This window comes from Acomys russatus, chromosome 18, assembly GCF_903995435.1.
Source record: "Acomys russatus chromosome 18, mAcoRus1.1, whole genome shotgun sequence".
Lineage (NCBI taxonomy): Eukaryota > Metazoa > Chordata > Mammalia > Rodentia > Muridae > Acomys > Acomys russatus.
This window is the reverse complement of record NC_067154.1, coordinates 5270967-5294227: the sequence shown is the minus strand read 5'-3', so window position 1 is coordinate 5294227 and position 23261 is coordinate 5270967. Positions and strand designations below refer to the sequence as shown.

The 23261-nt window shown below is 45.2% G+C and overlaps 1 protein-coding gene across 1 annotated transcript in view; it reads right to left on the bottom strand.

Annotated features, from left to right (window-relative positions):
* Rnaseh2b (ribonuclease H2 subunit B) overlaps positions 1–23049 on the bottom strand; it is a 39916-nt gene extending 16867 nt beyond the window's left edge. Inside the window, exons 1-5 of the mRNA XM_051160669.1 lie at positions 22960–23049; positions 10218–10289; positions 7956–8063; positions 5520–5596; positions 2837–2951 (exon numbers count right to left, since the gene is read on the bottom strand). Coding sequence (XP_051016626.1) covers positions 2837–2951; positions 5520–5596; positions 7956–8063; positions 10218–10289; positions 22960–23020 — 433 coding nt within the window. The 5' untranslated portion in view covers positions 23021–23049. The remainder of the gene's footprint in view (positions 1–2836; positions 2952–5519; positions 5597–7955; positions 8064–10217; positions 10290–22959) is intronic.
* Positions 23050–23261: the final 212 nt, after the last annotated feature.

The window sequence follows — 23261 nt, the reverse complement described above, 5'->3', positions numbered from 1 at the left end:
CTATGTAGGTGTGCTGACTAGACACTATGTAGGTGAACTGACTGACTAGACACTGTGTAGGTGGACTGACTGACTAGACACTATGTAGGTGGACTGACTGACTAGACACTATGTAGGTGGACTGACTGACTAGACACTATGTAGGTGGACTGACTGACTAGACACTATGTAGGTGGACTGACTGACTAGACACTGTGTAGGTGTACTGACTAGACACTATGTAGGTGGACTGACTAGACACTATGTAGGTGTTCTGTTCATAGAGAGTGTACATTTCCACTGTTAGTGTGAACTATCTGAGCAGCCTGGAGAGACCATGTAGGTACCTTCCCCTGTGAGGTTAACTTTTTACCTGTTATTTTGACAAAAATCTAGGCTCACCAGAGAAGGGAATCTTAACAAGAGATTACCTAGATCAGGTTATCCTGTGGGCGTGTCTGGGGATTATCTCACTTGTGTTGGTTAGGGTAGGAAGCCTGCCCACTGTGTGGCTCTGTTCTGAGCTGTGTAAGAGCAGGCACAACCAGCTGAGAACTAGCAGGCACAGGCATGAATGTGCTGCTCTGCACAGGACGGTGGCTGGAACCTGAGCAGTTCTCCCAAGCTCCTGCCGCTGTGTTGACTGTCCTGCTCTGCGACTGTAACCTGGAACTGTGAACCAAAACAAGCCCTTCTCCCCTAAGTGACTCCTTTGATCAGGCCGTTTTATCACAACCTCATGAGTCAAACTGAAACATGTATCTACACTAAAGTTTCCATGAACACCGACAGTCCTCCCGCCTTTCCCTTCTCAGATGGCCACTTAGTGCCTGGTATAGATCCCTCTCTGTTTTATTCCAGACCAGTGGTTCTCCACCTTCCTAATGCTGCGGCCCTTTAATGCAGTTCCTCATATGGTGGTGACCCCCAACCATAAAATTATTTCATTACGTCATAACTGTAATTTTGTTACTGTTGTGAACTGTAATGTAAGTATCTGATGTACAGAATGTCTGACCTGCAACCCCCCACAGGGTTGAGACCCACTGCTCTAGAGCTTATTTGAAATGGGGCATGCGGAGTGTATGCAACACTGTCTGAGAGATGTGTCCAGGCTGCCATGTGCAGCAGCTCCTTCCTCAGCACTGTGGTGTGGTGCTGGTTACAGAGGCTGCATGTGCTGACCCATCTAAGAGAACAACTGATTTGTTCTACTTTAAGGCTCTTTAGGGTGGTTAAAACAAAACAATCAAAACAGAGAGGCCGCATCCTGACTCAAATTTTTGCTCTGATACATATTTTAACATGGCTAAAAACAAGAATTATGAGTGAACTACTGGGTTACATAAAGCTGCCAAGTGGTCATAGTTGCGTCTCTTTAAAAACCAAGGATATTTACCAGATGAAATGCAAGGTACACTTTTACACAGGTGGTTCTGTGTCCTAAGGAATACCAGAGTTTCTCAAGATCACACAGATGTTTTGGTTCTTTTTCTTCTAGAAGTTAAATCATTTTTACCTTTGCATTTAATTCAACAAGTAACTTCGAGTTTCTTTTTCTACCCAATGTCCATTACTTCCTATGGGTACTTGGTTCAAAGCTCCCTTCTCACACTGTGCCTTCACGACGCGTGACCACACAGCTGCCATCTGTGCATGGCCTGTGCATCCCAAAACCTCGCTTTCTTTTCTGTAGGTCCCTCTGGGTTTTACACACACAGAACTGTCCATGAAGAAAGGTGGCTTTACAGTTATTCTTAAATTGCCTGCCTTCTCTCTTCCTCATCATAATGACCTTCCAAAACGTCTGCCAAGATGAAAACAGAGATGAGCTCCTTCCTCGAACTGGTCTAAAGGAGACAGTATGTTCGGTGTTTTACAGGGATGATGTGAAGAGTCTGCCAAGGTCACCTTGATCAGAGTGAGAAAGTTCACTTCAAATGTATTTCATGACTGATTTTTGTCAGTTGCCTTTTCTCTATTTACTGACATTGATGGCAGCTCTTCTTTTATAATATACAAATTTGCTCAGCAAACTTTGTATTCCTGATTTAATTTTCTTTAACATTCTTCTGTTAGATTTTTCAGTCTGTGATGGCCAAAGATGTTAGTCAAATTTTCTTTTTATAATAGCTTTAATTTTGGTATTGGAGCCATTTCTGACCTTATAACATTTTAGTTTCACAAATTTGCTCTCATCTATTTGCTGAAAATGTCTGAGCAAATAGTTTTGTTCTTAGTATTATTTCTTCCTTAAAGTAAAATACAATTTACATAAAGTCAGCTAGGCTTTCTATCTAGGAACTCTTTACATCATAAATTTTGAGGTTAACTATTCCTCTGATAGGCTATTCAATCCCCAGTCATTGGTCCTTAACACATATACATATGAGCAATAGCAAATGCCTCAACAGGCTATATTCACTTATGCATACATGCACATGTGTGTGCCGCACGCTTGCACACTCATAATTAAAGAAGAGGTCATGAATTTGAGAGGGAGTGGGGAGACACTGTAAAAGTTTGAGAGAGTGGGGTGGAAATGATATAAACACAGTATCTGCCTTGCCCCAGGTAAAGGCTCATTTTTGTGTTCTCACTGGTGGCTAGCAGGTAGAAAATACCACTGTAATAATACTTAGCCTAGTAATAAACATTCATCAGGCCATACTTCTAATGAAGCCCACACAGCCGGGTCTGCATCAAGACAGCTGCTTCCCTCTGGCTCCATCCAAGCTCAGGCTCCCCTGCTCTTCCATTTTGATGACTGCAGCACCTTAGCTTCTCCAGCTCTCCCTGTGGAAACCTCACAGATCCACATGACCACAGCCTGGTTCTGAAGACCTGGACACCATACCTTTTTCCTCTGTCACGTGCCGAAGTGATTTCTCAAGCTCAGGAAATCTCAGCAGCAAGACGCAATCTGGAAACATGTCGTCCACTACAACCTGATCCAAGGGCTGATACTTTCCCTAAAAGGAACATCTGAGTCAGTCAGTGGCCCGCAGTCCTGTCAATGAGCTTTCATACACAAAGAAGAGGAAAAACAATGGAGCATCCTATGGAAAACCTGTACATGAGAATCTGAGCTCCTCATTCCATTGAAGGAGCCTGCAAACTGGGATAGGTTCCTCTTGGAAGGGAAGAGGGGCTCCCACCCAGCAAGCTTGAGGGTACAGTCGCTCGCTGTGTGAAACAGGAAATCCAGAGAAACAGAGACAGGACTGAAAAGATGGCAGAGACTGCAGATGCTCCATCAATTCCACATGAAAACGAAACAGCTGAGACCTCAAATCAAGTTCCAAATGTCACACAGGCCTAGTAGAATAAGCCCAGAACACACTCAGAATATATCTCCTTCCCAGCCTTCGTTCCAGGGCTGAAGAAAAAAACAAAACAAAAAAGCCTTCTAGTACAAAAAGAAAAAAAAATTCCCAAAGTGAGTCCATTCCTCTGAGAGCTATTAAACGAGGCTTCCAAATCAGACAGGGATAAAGGAAAAGGCAGCTAGGATATAAGTACAAAAAAGACAGGGGCAGGCTAGGCCAGGCCAGGCCCAGACAGACAAGCTGATGCAGCCCAGCTGCTATGCCCGAGCCATGCAGAGCTCTCAGGTGCAGTTTCTCTAACTCCACTAATGGCAAAGGAAAGCGTATGTGATGAAGACAGTCTCCTGGTTAGGGGCCCAGGCTTAGGAGCGGATGCACTGTCTGTCCAGGTCCCACCTCTGCTTCTCTGATTGTGACCAAACTTCTAAAGGCAGGCAGTGTGATTGATAGATTTTCTTGGGTTTTCAAGGTGAATGTTCTCATTTCTTTCACAGTACATGTAATAACATGTTATATTTTTTCCATTAGGCTAAAAAAGGCAAGAAATACCTGAATGAAATCTTCCATCTAACCAGGCTCCTCAGTGTTACAGTCTTTAGGTTTCTACTTTAAAGGTTTATCTTCCATGATCAACTGGTATTTTCTACTTACTGGCTTTAAAAGTATTGACACGGATGGCACCGCAGTCATGATAGAAGTTTTATCATTGCTACTGCATTCAAATTTTCTTTGCCATATGTATATAAAAATGTAAAATAAGAAATCTGTTTTAAATATAAAGTTAGTAAGAGTTGGTGCTAAAGGTTATGACTTTAAAAGAACAGGCCAAATTTTAAAAATGGGGACAATATTTTAATAACTAAATTAGATATGACCCCATCTAAAATGTAGGGAAGAGATATCAGATGCCCATGCCCCACATCCAGGACTTAAGAAGAAAAGGCAGTGGCTCTGGTGAGCATCATTTCTGCTTCACGCTGCATCTGTCACCTTGAATTTGCCACACAGCAGCATCCTAGAGGCCACCAAAACTGAGACACACAAAGCCGGGTCTTGCTTTTAATGGAGGATGGGGAGGTGGTGTGTGTACTCAGGCTGCGCAGCTGAAGTTGTGAACACAAAGATTTTCAAGCTGACTGACGTCCCTGAGTGTCTCTAATTCCCCTTTAAGAGGCTCCAATCTCAAATCTATATTCACAATAATTCTAAGAGGCTGTCTGCATTGTCACCAGGTTGACATGGTGCTGGTAACTGAAACCATGTTAGGCAACACTGGGCTCCTTAGGTGGAGTGCAAGAGTGACACCATGGCGCCCCAGTCGGCACTGTACTCTTGCAGTTTTTAAATTGCAAGTTTCACTTAACATAGCCATCCCATCTCTGAGGCTAGAGGGATGGCTCAGAGGTCAAGAATATTTGCTGATCTTGCAGAGGACCTGGGTTCCGTTCCCAGAATCTACGTGGCAGCTCACAGTTGCCTGTAGCTCCCAGAGCTATGATGCTCTCTTCTGGCCTCCATGAGTACCAGGCACATATGCTGTACATAAGTGCAGTTACTCACGCCTGCACATAAACAGTATCTATTTAAGCACACACATGCACGCATACACACACAGACACACACACACACCAAAAAATCAATCAACCAAAGCAACAAAAAAAGCAATATCCTTGCTTAAGTAGTAAAAGCAATGAATTTTCCTTAAACCTGCAGAATCATCATAGCCCTGAGAGCATATCCAGTAACTGCTGTTGTACCTCGAGGCACAGACATCACCAAGGAAGCCTGGAAAGACCGAGTGTGGAGAGAAACAAGCACTTTTGCTCTGGGATGCTCAAGTCCCAACTACACATAGCTTCCCCACTAGTCAGCATTTACGAGGCACACCCCAGTTTACCTGCTCCTCAGCCACTCACACTTTCCTTCCCGGCTAAATTCTTAACATTCACATGCAGGCACTTCGTGATAAGTTCTCATTGCTATGCTTGGCTACCACTGAGGGCACAGAGTGGCAAGCTAGGCTGCTGAGGGCACAGTAACCTAGTGTCAAGCCAGATCACCATTGAGGCGCTGCCTCTCAGGGCAGGGCAGGGTGCTCTGACCCTCACTGGTACACATGGGGCACAGTCCACTAATGACTGAAGCTCACCGTGGAAAGGAGAAGCGGTGTCTTCTGCCCCTCCCTGCAAATGCCCCACGTGGGAAACTCACCTCTTTGCCAGCCTTTATGAGGTAGTGAAGGAGCAGAAATAGAGGATCCATGGGTGTTGCAAAGTGGAGAAGGCCCTCTGCAGATGAAAAAGAATAAAGAGGGAGGGGTGTAGCCTTACATGGACCACTTGCTTATTTCACTCCTCAGGTTGAGCTGCATGTGAAACCTCACACTTAGAAACTCTTCTGCACATGCCTATGACATCTGCCCATTTGACAGCTCGTGCAGCAGCTTGTGCGTCCCACCAGGAGAACTCATGTGTGAACTCGGGTGTGAACTCATGTGTGAACTCAGGTGTGAAGAAATACCTTGGTTTAAATGTTCTCCTTTCCTACAGTGAGATTCCAACTGCCTTTAGACCACCTTCTTCAGTCTAGACTCTCAAAAGGCACACACACGATGAGCTTTTATTTTAAATGGCTTCAAACTCCTGAGTGAAGAGAACTAAAATGTTGGAAGCGACCTCTGACTTTTCATTTCAACTCTGGAATCATTTTCTATTGGCCTCACAGGAGAAAGTACAGGTGTGGGAAAGCGAGGACCACTGTGAGCCAGAGAGCTCAGGAAGCCAGGTCAGCCAGTTTGTGAAACTACAGACCCACCCCACCCCATGCGCAAGGGTAAAGCCCTGGGAATTCCAGCCCAGCATGCTCTAGGGCAGAGCTTCCACTGTGGCCTGAGGCTGAGGACTGCAGATGGTGAGTAAGATTCCCTGTGCAGTCCACCACCCCAGATGATGCCCTGGCTCAGAAGACAAAGCCAAGTGAGCAGTCAAGTGAAAACTCTGCCCTCCACACAGTTCTGCCTCTTCCTCTCCCAGACCCAGAGCCCTCCTCTCCACACACTTGAACCAGGAAAGGTACAGTCATTAAGGCAACTGAAAGCAGTTCTCTTGCCTCTACCTAACCTTTTAATTTTGGTTTTAGGAAAGAGATGTGCTTATCTTTAATATTTGGCAGAACAACCTAGCTACACATGTAAGAACTCCTAACCTAAATTGTGTCAGTGTGTGTAGCAAGCAAATAATTAAGGAGGTGAGTTATGACACTGTCTGACCACTCTGAAAAGCAGGTCAGCAAACCCAGTCAGAAGCTCTGAGCTCATGTTAGATGATGCTCCACCACCGGCAGGAACTAGGAACACATTTCTGAGCTGAGGATCAATATCCTGGGAGCCACGAGTGTTGCTTGTTTTGTTTTTTTAAGGAATATATTTAAAACACAACGAAACTATGAAAAAGAGTGGTCTATGAGCCAGACTATTCAGGCTCTAATGAGTAGGCACAGCTACAACAACAGAAGGGCACAGTGTACTTTCTACCTCCTCAGCTATATATAAACAACATTTCGTTAAAAAAGAAAAGATTTATTCTTTGTGTGTGTGTACGCATGTGTACATGTGCATGTGCGTGCTCATGTGCACTTGGATACAGGTGCCCACGGAGGTCCGAGAGGGCATCAGACCCCCTGGAGAGGGAGGACCATGAGGCCTCTTCCTTGTTCTCTCTCTGGTTCTTGGCCATGAAGTGAGTGGTTCTGCCACGTGGTGCCACCATGATGTGCTACCTCAGAACCAACCTGCCCAAGGAACTGTGGACTGAAACCTCCAAACTGTGAACTACAGACCTCTCTTCTGAGGAGTGGACAGCCACACAGTGAGAAGACAGCTGCCTAAAGGGAACTGTAACTTAGGTGAGAAACCATCTTTTAAAAACTCGTTACATTCCAGTATGTTTTAGAAACTGTATAGGTTTCCTCAAGGAAATAGTATGTTAAAGGTTCCTCTAAAGGAAGTGTTTCTAATCAACTCAACCTGCACTCCAGGGCACCCGGGCCATCTAACTTGCCAGAGGATGTGTTGGTGTCTTAGGAGACAAATCAGAATCATCAGTTTAACATGTGACAACCTGACTTTGCTTCACTTGATCCAAACCCTTTCTGATGCCCAGGAAGGCTCCCCACTTACACACACTCCAAAGGCAAGAGGGTAGTAGACCCACAGACCCACACACAATAAGGAGTGTGTGTTTAGCTAATGATGGGGACAGAATCTCACACACACACACACACACACACACACACACATACACACATATATACACACACATACACACACATATACACACATACACACACACATACACATATACACACACACATACACACATGCACACACACATACACATACACACATACATACACACACATACACATATACACACACACATACACACACACACACATACACACACATACACACATACATACACATATACACACAGACACACACACATATACACACACACATATACACACACATACACACAGACATACACACACACATATACACACAGACACACACAGACACACACACACACACACACACATGCACACACAAGCACGCACGCATGCATGTGCACACAATTTGTCACTTACCTGATTGAACTGACTGATTTATAAACCAAGAATGGTGCTTTTCCTTGAAAACTTTTATTTCAAACAGCTGCTGCAGACACATGTCGAGTAAGTAAATGGCTCCTTCCCCTGTAACACAGGTGGGCTCAGTGTTAAGTCACTTTTCTCACATTCGTGTCCCTCGGAAGTCTGTCCAACAGCTCTGAGGAATGCTCCTATGGGGAACCTAGACATGGAGACCCCGGGAAAGCTGATGGATTTTAGGCACAGACACTCAGCTCAGCTCAGTGAGCTCAAGCCATGAGAGCGAATGAATGGTCACTCGCCTTGTCTGTTACACAGCCTCCTGCCTACCGAGTCCTAATGGTTCAGACAGATGTGCGAGCTAGTGCGGCGTCTGTCCCTCTGCCAGCATGCAGCTCGCTAGTCTCAGGGGCAAAGACAAGAACCAAGGCCTCAGTCGTCACCAGCCACTCTACTGAGAAAGGGAAGGACACTCTTCAAGCCTCAACCAACTGGATAGAATTAAAAGTGGGGCAGGGAGAGGAGTCAACTCAGTCGGCAGTAGAGCATTTGCCCAGCATGTGCCAGGTCTGGGGTTCAGACTTGTGGGGGCAGGAGGGGTGAGGCCTGTACATATCTGAGTTAGGGTTTTTACCCCTAACTCAGGGTCAGGGTCCGTCTTCAGCACCATGGCCTGTGTGGTGCGGGGAGGGGGACAAAAGGGATGCATATCTGATGTTTACCCCTTAACTCCTAAAATCTTTTCCTGACCACAGAGCAATCACTGGGACCACACGCTGAGTGTGACATGGGGAAGCTACATGACCCTGAGTGTGCCTCTGCGTACTCATCTGTATGTGCAGAGCCACGCTGAGCTACCTCAGAAGGGCACATAAGTGTTCAACTTAGCTCTTACTTTTCCTTGGCCAATAGTGAAAATAAAACACGCATGCTCCTGTCTGTGAACATCTAAATGGACGTGGAGCTGCAGAGGCAGGCTTTCTTCTCTGGCTAAGTGCTGCAGAACAGGCTGCCCACAGCATCTCCTGGACCCCTCCTCCCTGCTCTGGCTGTTTCTGCCCCAGATCAACTTTCAATTTCACTTTGAGGACAGGACTAGAGGAAAGGGGAGGCGGTTGCTTTTGTTCTACTCTGTTCTACTCTCTCGTTGTCTGCTTTACCCATCTTTCCAACAAAGCACACTACCCACGAGTTTCCCTCATCTGCTGTGCAGTTACAGTCACCAGGAGAGCCATGACTTCGAGGCATCAGGTGTCTTCTCAGAGCTTTATAAATTCTGAGGAGGGAAATCCAGTGTCAGCACAAGGCTGAGTGCGCTGTAATTGTTTTGCCTTGAAAGTAGAAAATAAAACTGAAAATGTAGTGGCGCATGCCTTTAATCCCAGCACTCGGGAGGCAGAGGCAGGCGACTCTCTGTGAGTTTGAGGCCAGCCTGGTATACAAAGCAACTCCAGGACAGCCAAGGATACACAGAGAAACCCTGTCTCAAAAAACCTAAATAAAAATAAATTAAAAATTAAAATGCACTTACCTCTCAATAAAACATAAAGCTCTCCAGAAAACAATGATTTTAATAAAAGATTTTATTAAAAACAATGATTTTAATAAAAACAATGATTTTAATATCCTTTTTGGTCAGCGTGAAAGAAAGAACAGATAAAAAACAAAACGAACCAAAATCGTGGCATGTCAAAGGTAGCCTTCTGTAAAACTGAGGCATGTCAAAGGTAGCCTTCTGTAAAACCGAGGCATGTCAAAGGTAGCCTTCTGTAAAACCGAGGCATGTCAAAGGTAGCCTTCTGTAAAATCGAGGCATGTCAAAGGTAGCCTTCTGTAAAATCGAGGCATGTCAAAGGTAGCCTTCTGTGTCTTCGCTCTGTTTATTTTATTGTACAACACAAAGTGAATATAAACACTGGCTAGTGTTGGGCAAGCACTCTAAGAAAAGTTGGCATAAAAACGCCAAAGAAAAATCAATCCGATTCCAGAAAGAACTCAAACATGTGACTTTTCTATGCTGCCAACATGTCTAACGATTCAACATTCTGTGGATGAAAACTAGAAAGAAAAAGATTCTTTGCAGTGTTTAGCATGATTTATCTTGGAAAAGTAATCAGCTTGGTTTTTCACTGCAGGATGCCGTCTGAACTTTGAAGTTAATTTAAGATGACATACAGGGAGGCAAGGACTCCACACACTTCGCACCAGGCAGGGAACACTCAGCGCTGGATGAGAGGACCGGAGGGAAGCGAGACCCACCTGTGCGCGGGCTGACCAGTCTTACAAACAGGAGGCCACTCTTCGTCTTCTTGGAGGCATCTTTTAAATATTCTGCAAAGGAATGGTGAGCCTGAGACGTGTGAAGACGTTCTCCCTGCTGTGCCCTCATTTTACCCTGGTTTCCTTTTTTCCACTTTTTAAAAACTTTATCAATTTATGAGCTGTGTGGCCCTTGGTAAACAACTATTTTCAGTGTAAACTACAGTGAATTCTGACGCAGGCTTAAGGTTCCTCTAAGGGAAGGGATGAGGCAGGCTCTAGAGTCAGATGCTGGACGCTTTGTCACCTTGGCCATCGCTCTTCTCTCCAGTCCCAATCTCCTCTTACAAGATGGTGATGACAATATATATTTTTTAAAAACTTTAAGTAGTCAAAAGCACTTACCATAATCGAACAGAAATACAAAATAAATCACAGCTGTTATTATGACAGTCATTTAAAAATATATAGTAGACACCTCTATTTTTCACTTCTGACACCAATTCGTTAATCATATCCCTTGCTCATTTTCTCAATGAAGTTGTCATCTTTTTTTTTAAAACTATTTTATATATAGCCTTTATACAAAAAAGGCTATATCTTAGCTCTATTTGTTTATACTTATCTTTTGCCATATTGAAGACATAAAATCTTTGTGTAATCCTATTTTCCATTATGCTTGTATCTTTTGTGTTAGTCTAGAAAGTCTTCTTCCTCAAAAGTATGTATATTTCCTATATTTTCTATGGATACTTTAAATTTATATTTAGGCAATTCAGAACCCTGGGTACAAGATATGAGAAAGAAATCTAATTTTAACTTTTAATGGGTTGGACATCTGTACCAAAACCCACAGAGTGAGCCCACCATAAAAATCTTTACCCTAACCATTTTAAATATATGTGTGGTCTGTCTGTAGACAGTATATTTTGATCCACTTATCTGTGTCTGACTTAGTATCAGCACCTCAAGACTTTAATTATAATGGATTTAATCTGCAGAAGACAAGTTTCTGTGCTGTTTCCTCTACAGTATCTGTCAAAGTTTTAATTACATAGATTTAAAAATGGAAACCAAGATGATACCTTCAATAGACAGAGCAGCACAGTCAAAATTCACACAGATGCCAAAGGATCCAGGGACTCTAGGCAGCCAAGGGGCACAGCCCATCTACATAAGAGCACCCAGGAAGGTGGTCAAGAGCACAGCCTGTCTACACAAGAGCACCCAGGAAGATGGGCAAGAGCACAGCCCGTCTACACAAGAGCACCCAGGAAGGTGGTCAAGAACACAGCCTGTCTACACAAGAGCACCCAGGAAGATGGTCAAGAGCACAGCCCGTCTACACAAGAGCACCCAGGACGGTGGTCAAGAGCACAGCCCATCTACACAAGAGCACCCAGGAAGGTCTTGGTGAGGAACTGAGCTTATTCTCTTTGCTCTGTCCATTCCACATGCACACAGATATTGTAAGCAGGTTGAAAAATTGGCTTAGGCATAAACAGAACACAACCTTTCCTTGAACTAACAGTATACAGAATCCATAACCAAGAGGATCTCCTTTTAAGATTTCCACTTTTAATTAAGATAGAGTAACGGGGAACTCAACAACAGCCTTCCATACAAAGCATGACACCGCTGTTCTAAAGACACTCAGCAGCAGCCGTGCAGAACGGTGGGCTCACTGCCCTGCCTTATTTCCTTGAGAGGGTTTCCAGGGCCTGGTGCAGAGGAGCGAGGCAAAGCCTGGCCGTTTTAGAGCTGATGTGACAGAGCAGAGAGCTCCCAAGACAAGAGGGTGGTGGAGTCCACACTGAAGAAGGCTGGCAACAATGCGATCCCATGTGTGTGCAGCGGGGCTTCTAGTGTTCATCAGGGAACTGCTCTTCACTTTCACGCGCACATGAGAGACTCTCCGTGAGAAGCAGGACACAACTCACACTCATTTTACCCATTTTTCATGATTCCAGGGCATTAGGTAGAGCACTAAACAGGTACTGTTTTGGAAGGAGGCAGTAATTACCCATGACATTGTCACACTAGATCTTGTGGTAGGGTGCTGCTGCTAAGATCTTGCCACACTAATTAAAAAGCAACAGCTAAAAGACCAGACTCTTCTTGCCAAGTAACTTAATTTTCGAAGTCCAAAAATATTTGCGAATACAAAAATACTCATCATCTAAAAAGGTAAATTCATGTCTAGTATTTAATCAAACATGACTAGATATTCAAATATATGGACAAGTGTGGCCAATGATGACAAGTAGGAAAAAAGGTCAATTGTTGCAAAAGAGATTGGCATTACATGGAGCATTAAAATTGAAGGAAATGGCTCAGAAACAGCTCATGCATAAAAACTTAAAGGGACAGAAGATTTAAATGATCTAAACTAAAACGCTAGAGAAGAAAAACTTGACAGACATAAGTAATGGCAGAAGAGAAATGAATTTAAAGACTCAGTATCAGAGGCAAGACGAAGGGTGCTGCCTAAGCATGTGAAAACAATGCAAGCCAGAAGACAATCCAGAAACATCCATGAAGTCAAACACCATACCCTTGGAAAAAGAGAGTGGAAAATAAAACTTCAGACATACAAGAGCTGAAAGAAGTTATCAGTAGCATCTGCTTATCACAAGGACCGCTAAGGGAGACCCTTCAGGAAAAGGATCGTGACACCAGACGCAGGAAGCTGAACAGGAGAATGGGTCGCTAATAACAGGAGGAGTTGTTCTTATTATTTTCATCTCTTTAAGGACTACTGACTGCTTAGGTTAAAATAACTCAGAGGAGTGTTTACATCATATGTACACAAAACAGTTATGACAACAGCTTAAATCCAAAAGAGAAGAAATGTAAGGGTACTTTTGAGTTTCTTGTGCCATATGCGAAGTGATAAACAGCATTTGGAGGTAGATATGACCTATTAAATATGTGTACAAGAACCTCTATGGCAGTCACTAAACTTATGAAACACAAAAAACTGTCATGAATAAGACAAAGGAGATAAAGCTGAATCCCATTTGGTTAAACGTCCATTTAGCCAAAAAGAAAAAGGGCAAAATAGACACACAGGGCACGAGGATCCACATGATAAACAGGAAACAGCAGGCCAGCAGAGCCAACTCCAGCTGCATCAGTAATCACATGCACATGTCAACGTCTGAACATCCCAACGATAAGCAGAAACCCGACCAACTTAAAGCTACACGCTGCCCACAGGAACCACACATAGACACACAGACACAAAAGGAACGAATGGGAGTAAAGAGAGGCGCAAGCTACGACTTCACCAGGAAGCTCTCATAACCTTAATTAAGAAGGCACGGCACTGCCAGTGCTTCCCCAAGCACAAGCTGCAGAGCACGCACGGCACACACAGACGAGGCCCTGTGGGTACCTCACGCCGACAGCTGCTAACCTGTCCCCCAGCTCCTGAGTCTGTGGGGAATGCTACAGAGAGCTGCAGGTTCAGTAGACTCCTTCTGGAAGGACACATCTAGACTAAAATGTAAATTAGAAAGTTTGGTCCTGTTAGAACTTTCTAAAATACCAAAGTAAGTTAACTGCCGCCCCCATGTTTCTTGCCTAGCAAGTTCTACCCCTCTCCGTGTGTCTCCAGGCACAGGAAAGAGGACAGCCTTCAGCTCACAGCTTCCTCATACCTCCCCACAATGGCAGACCCTTCAACCAGGACTTGAATTAGTTTGACTACCTCCTTTCATCATGAGAAAACTGTGCTGAGTGCTTCTCTAACAGCTTCCCCACTCCTCCAGAGCCCCAAATAATTAAAAATTGAAATGCCAAGTTAAAAAAAAAAAATTTCTAGAAACTCCCCCAAAGTATCAGTGTTTTCAACGCAGAGCAGCGAGAAGGTTGTCAACAGCCCATAGCACCAGGCTGTGAGGACATCTGCAGCTACGGAGCACAACCAAATAAGCAGTGTGCCATGCTTAAAATGCCAACGTTCTCTGTGACACACCAAGGCAGACAGCCTGAAGCTGTCCTGGTAGCACGGAAATCCTATTCCCTCACAAAACAGCTAGCTGCTGGACTGAGTCGAGATGAAATCAACTCCAAGTGGGTCAAAATGCTCAACTGTGAAGTTACCAGGAGAAAGTGTCTTTCTTTTCGTCTGATCAAAGGCTTTTCTGGGATCTAATTCCAAAAGTATAAACAACAAAGGCCAAGATAACAGGTGGGATTACATCACACAAAAGCTTCTCCACAGCAACCAGAGAATGATCAAAAAAGAAGAGACAAGCAATCCATCCGAGAGATGCTAACTGCTGTGTTCCCTAAGAACTGAGAGATGCTAACTGCTGTGCTCCCTAAGAACTGAGAGGTGCTAACTGCTGTGCTCCCTAAGAACTGAGAGGTGCTAACTGCTGTGCTCCCTAAGAACTGAGAGATGCTAACTGCTGTGCTCCCTAAGAACTGAGAGATGCTAACTGCTGTGCTCCCTAAGAACTGAGAGGTGCTAACTGCTGTGCTCCCTAAGAACTGAGAGGTGCTAACTGCTGTGCTCCCTAAGAACTGAGAGATGCTAACTGCTGTGCTCCCTAAGAACTGAGAGATGCTAACTGCTGTGCTCCCTAAGAACTGAGAGATGCTAACTGCTGTGCTCCCTAAGAACTGAGAGGTGCTAACTGCTGTGCTCCCTAAGAACTGAGAGGTGCTAACTGCTGTGCTCCCTAAGAACTGAGAGATGCTAACTGCTGTGCTCCCTAAGAACTGAGAGATGCTAACTGCTGTGCTCCCTAAGAATTGAGAGGTGCTAACTGCTGTGCTCCCTAAGAACTGAGAGGTGCTAACTGCTGTGCTCCCTAAGAACTGAGAGATGCTAACTGCTGTGCTCCCTAAGAACTGAGAGATGCTAACTGCTGTGCTCCCTAAGAACTGAGAGGTGCTAACTGCTGTGCTCCCTAAGAACTTAGATGACGATATACAAATCAAGTTCTTTTGTATATTGCAGAAGTTTCAAAACTAAATATACTCCCTCTAAATATGAAAAAAGTTACGCAACAATTTTTGCCTAATCAAAAATCCAGACAACAACAAGTTCACAGTGACAAATGCCACCAGGATCCGGCCTCTTTGGCTCCCTTTAGCATCCCGACGGCCTTCCCTAAATGTCTTCTCATCGACAGGTTCCATGCAGGCACAGCAGGATGAGAAACAGCCATGTCATCCTAAACCACCGTCTTCCTCAGCTGTTCTTGTTCTATCATTTTATGCTGCTGTTTCCGGCTGGGACTAGCTTACAAATAAAAGCGTCCCCACAGAAGCTTTCCCCAATACACCCCTTATTCCCTGTCTACTTCTCCATGCCTGCTCATCAATCCCTCTGGCCCCTCACCTCTTTATCATCAAGTAGGGCAGTGAAGGACCCCACCTGCAGCCTGGCAGCCCTGGTACAGAACTGCATTATCCAAAGGAAAAGAAGAGCATTACATAAATGCAAGTGCCAAAGGCAACTTAAATGTTCCCAGAAGCCACCTTAAGCACAGGTTAAGTTTTAATGATGGACATTATTTACCCCAATTTACCCAAAATACTTTCACCCCACCACACACACATATGAAATATGTTGCCGCAACACTGTTTGTAGCTTTTTCTCAGATGGAGACAGTTCCCTAATCTTAAACTGCCGAGGACTTCCACCATGAAAGGGTGTTAGCTGAGATGACTCTGCATTTGGCTTTTACTCTACCAGCAGGACCTAGCTCAGTCTGACTCTGCCTTTTCTCTCAGAATAAATCCCATTTGCTCATACATAATCCTTTTATTTTAATTCTCCTGGACTTTATTTGCTGGTTGCTTAGGATTTTTGCATTTATGTGCATAAACTATAAACTGACTTCTGCAATGTCTTTGTCTGCTTTTCAGGGTAATACTAGCCCACAGACTGAGTTAGGAAGTATGCCGTCTTCTTTTCCCATTTTTTGAACAGTCTTTGCAGGATTGGTTTTATTTTTCAATGTCTAATAGAATTCTCCAGTGAAGCTACTGGGAACCAGGCTGTTTCAATGACAACCAGGCTACTTCTTTAAGCTGTTTACTGTGGTCTAGTCCGATCTTTCTCTTTCACTTCTGACTTTAGAAACTCAGTTTCCTTTTCCCACCTTGGCCAGTCTGGCTAAAGATTTGCTGAATGCTTTCCATCTTTCAGAAGGAGCCAATTCAGCTTTGCTGATCTTTCTGGTGCCTCCCTGTGTCTTTCTTTCTTTTCCGTACTCATGCTGGCTTCCTCCCTTCTGCTGTGCTGTGGGGCTAGTGAACGTCCCTGTGGGAGAAGGCAAGGTTACTGATCTCGAGGTCTTTCTACCTTATTAATTTCATACTGTGCAGCTCTGTAGCTCTGTATCTTACGGTCCAAGCACTGTCTCATGTATTTTGTAAGTCTTCATGTTTTATTTGCTTGGTTTCCCTCACACTTTTTTCTGTGATTCACTGGTCATCAAGGCTGTGTTGTTTAATTTCCAAGTATTTGTAAGTCCAAATGTCCTTCTGTCACTGCCTTCCATTTTCACTTCACCACTGCTGAAGGCTGTATTTGGTATATCTTCTATCATTTAAAATGCTTGCTGTGCTGGGCAGTGGCAGCCCACAGCTTCAACCCCAGCACTTGGGAAGCAGAGGCCAAGGATCTCTGTGAGTTTGAGGCCAGCCTGGTCTGCAGAGTGAGTCCTAGGGCAGCCAAGGCTACACAGAAAACTTTCATGGCCTATCTGTTAGGTCTGACTGCTGCACAGTGCTGGTTGGGTCTTGTCTGGGGGAAGGTGGGAGAGCCTCTTGATCGTCTGGCCCCTTATCAAAGCGCTGTCTGCGTGTTCTTTTATACATCTATTTCTACTTGGTACAGTTTCAGTTATGCTTTCACTATTGAGACAGTTTGCTTTAGTTCTTAGAATAAATTCCTAGGTTCTGATGAAAACCTTTGTAGAATAAGCTCAGCCCTCAGCCTCCCCCAGGGCAGTCTCATCTACTACTTTCCTCACACTCAGGCCACACTCTCCTGTTAAGTGTGCATCTTGTGTTTTTAAAATAACTCAGCATTATATGTTATATAAAATATAATAAACACTGCAATTCTGGACACTCGCTCGTCCCTCCCTAACTCCTAGGAATTGTTGCCAGTCACTGAAGTGACTTTCCTGGACTAACTCTGGGAAGTCTGTTTTCTCCACAGCCAGTCAGAATGGCTCTGTTCAGTCTCCTCAGTGGTCAGCACTCGGATCCAGTATGTCTCTGCTAAGGGGCTCGGTGTGTGTGTGTGTTGGTGGAAGCCTTCCACACTCCAGCGTTTAAACTACTGCTTTCACTTTTCTGTATTACTTTCTCAGGGCATCAGTAAGAGATGAGAGGCTGGGCCTATGCTTTCTCACTCTCTATGAGCAAATCGGAGTTCCCCAGAGCCCCAAACAGACACGTGGCTCTCTACATGTTCCCTGTTTTGGCCAGGTTTTTGTTTTTGGGTGCATACAGCCTCTCAGAAGCTAAGATGTTAAACACTGCCTTTGCCTTTGTTTTTTACAAATGCCCTAGGGAATGGGACTTTCTCCAGTGAGCAAACTCGGAGCACCAAGTCAGGTCAGACAGCAACAGTGTCCTGAGGGGTGGAGTGGGGGCGGAAGCCACTAGACAGGTCAAACAGGGACAATGCTCCTCAGTAGGAATTTTTTTTTTTTTTAGCTTCAGATCACATCTGGTGTGCTCCTTAATTACAAGGCTGCTGGGTTTTGGTGGAGACTGGGGAGATGAGAACAGTTTCCAGCTTTCTAAGGACACTCAGCTGGGGGAACCTGAGAAAGCTCCTGTCTCAGCCAGGCCTTCCTCATGGCTTCAGAGGCCGGCTCTCACTGCATAGTTGTTTGAGAAGGAACGGCCCCTTTAACCTCACGTGTTTAAATGCTTGGGAGTGTCACTATTAGGAGGTGTGGCCTTGTCAGTGTAGGTATGGACTTGCTGGAGGAAGTGTGTCGCTGTGGGGTTGGGCTTTGAGGTCTCCTATGCTCACGCTATGCCCAGTGTGGCTTACAGTCTCCTTGTGCTGCCTGTGGATTAAGATGTCGACCTCTCAGCTCCTTCTCCAGGACCATGTCTGCCCGTGTGCCGCCATGATGATAATGGACTAAACCTCTGAAACTGTAAGCCAGTCCCAGTTAAATGTTTTCCTTCATAAGAGATGCTGTGGTCATGGTGGAAACCCTAACTAAGACACTGCACCTCAAAGGCCAGTCATGAATATCCCGTAATATCCCACACATCCCTTAGTCTCACCTAGCAGTCTACAGAGAAAATTACTACTTGTGGATTGAAGGGTTCTACCAAACTTCAAGAGTTTTTGTTCATCCCATGGCTGGCTCTTTGCCTACCAGACTTGGAAGCTCCTTGTTTTCCCTTAAACTTCTCTTTTACTTTTATCCAGAACAGATGGAAAACATATAAATTAATTAAGAAAAAGGTAAAAGTCCACATTTACACTAAAGGACTCACTTCAGTGTGGTGGAAAATTATGAGAAAAGGGACTCTGTGGAGAGTCTCAACTATTTCTCCATCGACATCAGCACGGGACCAGGACTCGTAAAGGTCCACTGCCAATCTCAGACCCTCTCATTACCGAACAGTGTGACCTTGAGCAAGACAAGGGAATCTGCCTGTGCCTCAGCTGTTCAATTATAAAATGGGTATGACAATTCATTGGCGTCTGTCGGGCCAACATGCATGTAAAAAAGCCCACAGCACAAAATAATTACTCAGTTTAGAGTTAGTCTGTTTCCATCAACTTGTGATAAAGTCAGGAATGCACAGGGAATTGTATGTATGCATGTATGTATGTATGTATGTATGTATGTATGTATGTATACACACACACACACACACACACACACACACACACACACACACACAATTGAGTTACAACTTCCAAAGAGTTAAAAGGACAATTAGCCTTTCTAGAATACATTAAGTGAGAACCAGTGTGTCTTATGATCCATGTAAAACTGAAGAGATGTGCAGAACTTGGTAGGATATCTTGCACACATGCTCAGTAAATCTAATATGCATTCTTCGGCTTTAGAACAAGCTCAATAAAAAATGGCCAAAGAAAGTTTTGGTACTTAAAAGGTCAAACTTGACTTTTATTGAAAATCTCGTATGAAACACCTCCCAACTGGATCAGGAGGAGCAGCTACTCTGCTCAGCTGCTTCTGGACGAGAGTCATTCACAGTGCTGGTCAAATATGGGTCACGGTATAGTGAGGAAACTGCTACTGCAGGGCGATGTTTTAAACTGCGATTTCAGTCCTCTCCATACTGGAGAAATTAAACCCAACAACTCCGATATAGGCAGACTTCAGACAGGACTGACCGAGCAGCTGCCTAACGTCCTCCATACAGCTCTAAGGTGTGGCAAATCTTTGCTGTTCCTAGGATGCTATTCAAATTTTAAGACCACAGCTTATTTTCCTTTATGTGGATTTTTAAATTCTGCCTTGGGGGATAAATCTGTGAGAGCCATAAGTAGTTACTTGTTCTCTGTCTTTTGGAACAACTACTAAGAGGACAAGATCACACAACTGGCGGCTGAACGTGCTCAACCGTCAGAAGCGGATCCACTGGGATGGCAGACGTGGGATTCCCCAAAGGCTTTAGCCTCCAAAAGAGCTGGCCAATACGGATGTTACCCAAGGAAATGATGAACAAAGATGCTTCCTCTGGGAGCTATGTCATACCAAAAGGAAGCTCAACAGAATTGAGATGCTCTAAAGCCCAATTTGGCCTGGGTACTTCTTCTCTCTGAGGCTTGATAAAGGACATTTTTACTCAAGCTAAGTGGACCCAGATACATGAGTTCTATATTATTTCAACTCTTCCTTTTTTGTCTCATAGAACACTAAAGTGTAGACATTTCCTGCACGGGGGGGGGGGGGGGGGGGGAGGGGGAAGGGAGGAGTCCTGTTAACGGTCCTCCCTAATGACCACAGTCAGTCTTCTGCCCACTCTACAGTCAGCTGACATGTTCCTGACTGACTCTCACACCTGACCCAGCTCAGTAGAACTGACAAGTGTACAAAGGCTTGACTAAAGAAAACAAGTATTAAAAATATGACTTGCCATTTGCCTTTTTTTTTTTTTTTAGCAGCAAAGAGGGATGGAAACTTATAACATGTTCCAAAATTAAAATACTACCAGCCTTAGAGTGACTAAGCAGCAATCAGTGCAGCATTCCCAAGCTACATCAGAGAAGCGATGCGCTCATCCCAGATGCAAAGACATATTCACCGTGCTGCGACCCCCCACCTTGCCTCTGAAAGGGACGCCAGGCTACCTGAGCATGAATTAAATGTTGAGGGCGTATCATCACAAGGTTAGGTGGCTGTGCCCTGAAAGTACACAATCCTCTTTCACTTTGAGAACAATGTAACTCTCAAACAATAGACACCACTTCTGCCAAATACCCTTGTCAACTTCTATATGATCTTTCCTTTCTTTATGAAGGGCCCAACTTAACTGTACACTCAGCCAAGGGCAAACAGTCTCTTGCTCTTCAGTCCACAGCCACCTGGAAAGACACTTCACTTGCTGCTAGAAACAACGAAGCGTGACTCTGGTCCTTTTCCTGTATTCTGCCACGCACTTCGTGACTACGGAACATCCAGCCTGTCTTAAGAGTGGAACCTCAGTCATGGGTACCCACACACCAGCTCCTCAGGGCTGGTCCTCACTGCAGCAGTTGCAAGAGGTGTCCAGACCAGCCAGACCACAGAAGTAGAGCTTGGGAATTTACAAGACATTCCTGGGTCTCAGGCCAGGACCTACTGAATCAGAGCATTCCCAGATGATGTCTCACTCCCAGGAAGCTGATGCCCTGACATTTAAGGGTAGTCAGCACGGCAGCTATCTAAGGTGTTTGCACCCTTGGAGCCTGCAGGTGGCACTAAAGGCCATCTGGAAGAACAGAAGCTCAAGTTTTACCGGTTTCAGAACCCCCTAACCACTGCCACTGACCACACTGTGCTATCAGCCTAATGAGTGAACAGGTGAGGGGACACCTCAACTACACCTATCACTTTGTGAAATACACTCGAAACGTGACTCTTTTCACTTTTGTGTTTGATATGAAGATGACACACTTTGAGAATGAAGTTAACGCTAATTAAACAGCCAACAAAACAAAAAGCTCGAATTTTGACCAGCTACTGTGTCTATCTACAAAGTTTCGACATACTTGATGGCAAAAGGATGATTAAGGCTCCTACTCTGAAAATCAAATTATGCTGATGTAACTAACAGAAGGGTGAAAGGAGGACCCCCTCCCCCAATTAAAATAAGGTATCCTCTAGCCCTCTGATGGATCACCAGAACCCTGAATTATCACTAGTTGCTTTACCATCCAAAGACTTTTAATGGGGGGGCCGGGGCGGGGATACCTTAACTGGAACTCTTCCTGGGCAGCTGGAGTGAGCAGCAATCAGTGTCCATCACTTCAGAAGAGCGTTTTGCAGGACTAAAGCTAAACCATCCAGCACCTAAGAGCGGCTTCCACTCCAGGGTGGAGACACTAAGGAAACGAATGTCAAGGTCCATCAGCAGCCTCAGAAAAGTGCTCTCAGGAGTGTAACTCCTAATAGAAACACCTAACCTCATGCACCCTCAAGAGAGAAATAGCACTGCTACACAAACAGCAAACTAGAGGCAATGGAAAAAAAACCAACCAACCAAACCAACCAACCCATGGTACATACAACATGGGTGGACCTGGCAGATATGACACCGAGGGAAGGAAGACAGATGCAAAAGGCACAGGCGTCCAAACCGGAAAAGGTAACTCGATGGCAGAATACCTGGGACGAGATATGAGCTGCTACCGGGAAAGCTACACTGTGATCTGCAACACGCTGTGTTCAATTGGGCGAGTTGCGTACTCAAAATGCACACATCTGACGCAGGAGAAGAGCTATGTGTGCAAAGATGCCCAAGTCAGGCTGTTATGCCAAGACTGTAAAAAATCTACACGACTGGGTATCCGTACCCTGGTGAGGTATATTTGCTGTAAAAATGCTTTGCGTCTGCTGAGTTAAAACTCAAAAATAAAATGACCATGGAGCTTTCCTTTTCTATCCCGTATTGTAACATCAAATGTATCTATATCCTCTGTAAAATGGCAGGATGCTTCTGGCTTTCAATCCTTAACCCACATTTATTTCACAGGCCATTTAATAGGTCCCCCCTCATGTGGCACTGACCGCTGCCCCATGCCCCCACATGCCCCGATAGCTGCCCACCATCTACAGGGATACTGAACTGCCCGGTTCTGCAATTTCGACTGTAATGTCTTGGAATTGCTTTAAACCACGCTCGGCTTAACCCCATCCAGTTTCCCTCACGCCTGGCCACCCAGGCCTTTCCAGAGCAGCAGAGCGGCTAAGCATGGTTTGGAACAGGTAAGATTCTAGACGCTGAGCTGTAACTGACTGCCCCCAGCAACTCCCAAGGGCAGCGGCGTCTTGGAACCCCAGACATCAGGTTACATCAGTTACAACCCTAGGGAACCCGCGCAAACTCTGCCTACGCTTCCGGGTTTGGAGCCCCACCGTGCTGTGACACGTGACCAGGATGCGCTGCAAAGTGCGGAGCGCCGAATTCCTGCCCGCGCTCACCAGGACCTGACGGACCCGATGCTGGCCCGGACAAAAGCCCCGCTCCGCCGCCACCACGAGTGCTCTCGGCCCACGTTTACCTGGAAGTAGGAACACGAGCTGCCGGGCAGCCAAGTCCCCGCGGTCCCGGCTTGCGGCCATGTCGCGCACCGCCGGAAGTCGAGCCGAGGGGCTCGCCAGCCGGGGCCACTAGCGTGCCTCCGTTTCCGGGCCCGCCCGCTCGGCTTCCTTTTTGAATTCTGCGCGGGCTCTGGTGACAGCGGAGGCTATGGAGCTCCGCGGCCTCCACGCCTTTGGCCTGCGGGTTCTGCCTGTGGGTTCCTAATGCACGTGAGCAGTATTCAAATTGGGTTCGGGCCAATTTGGTAGTTAATTCTTTAAG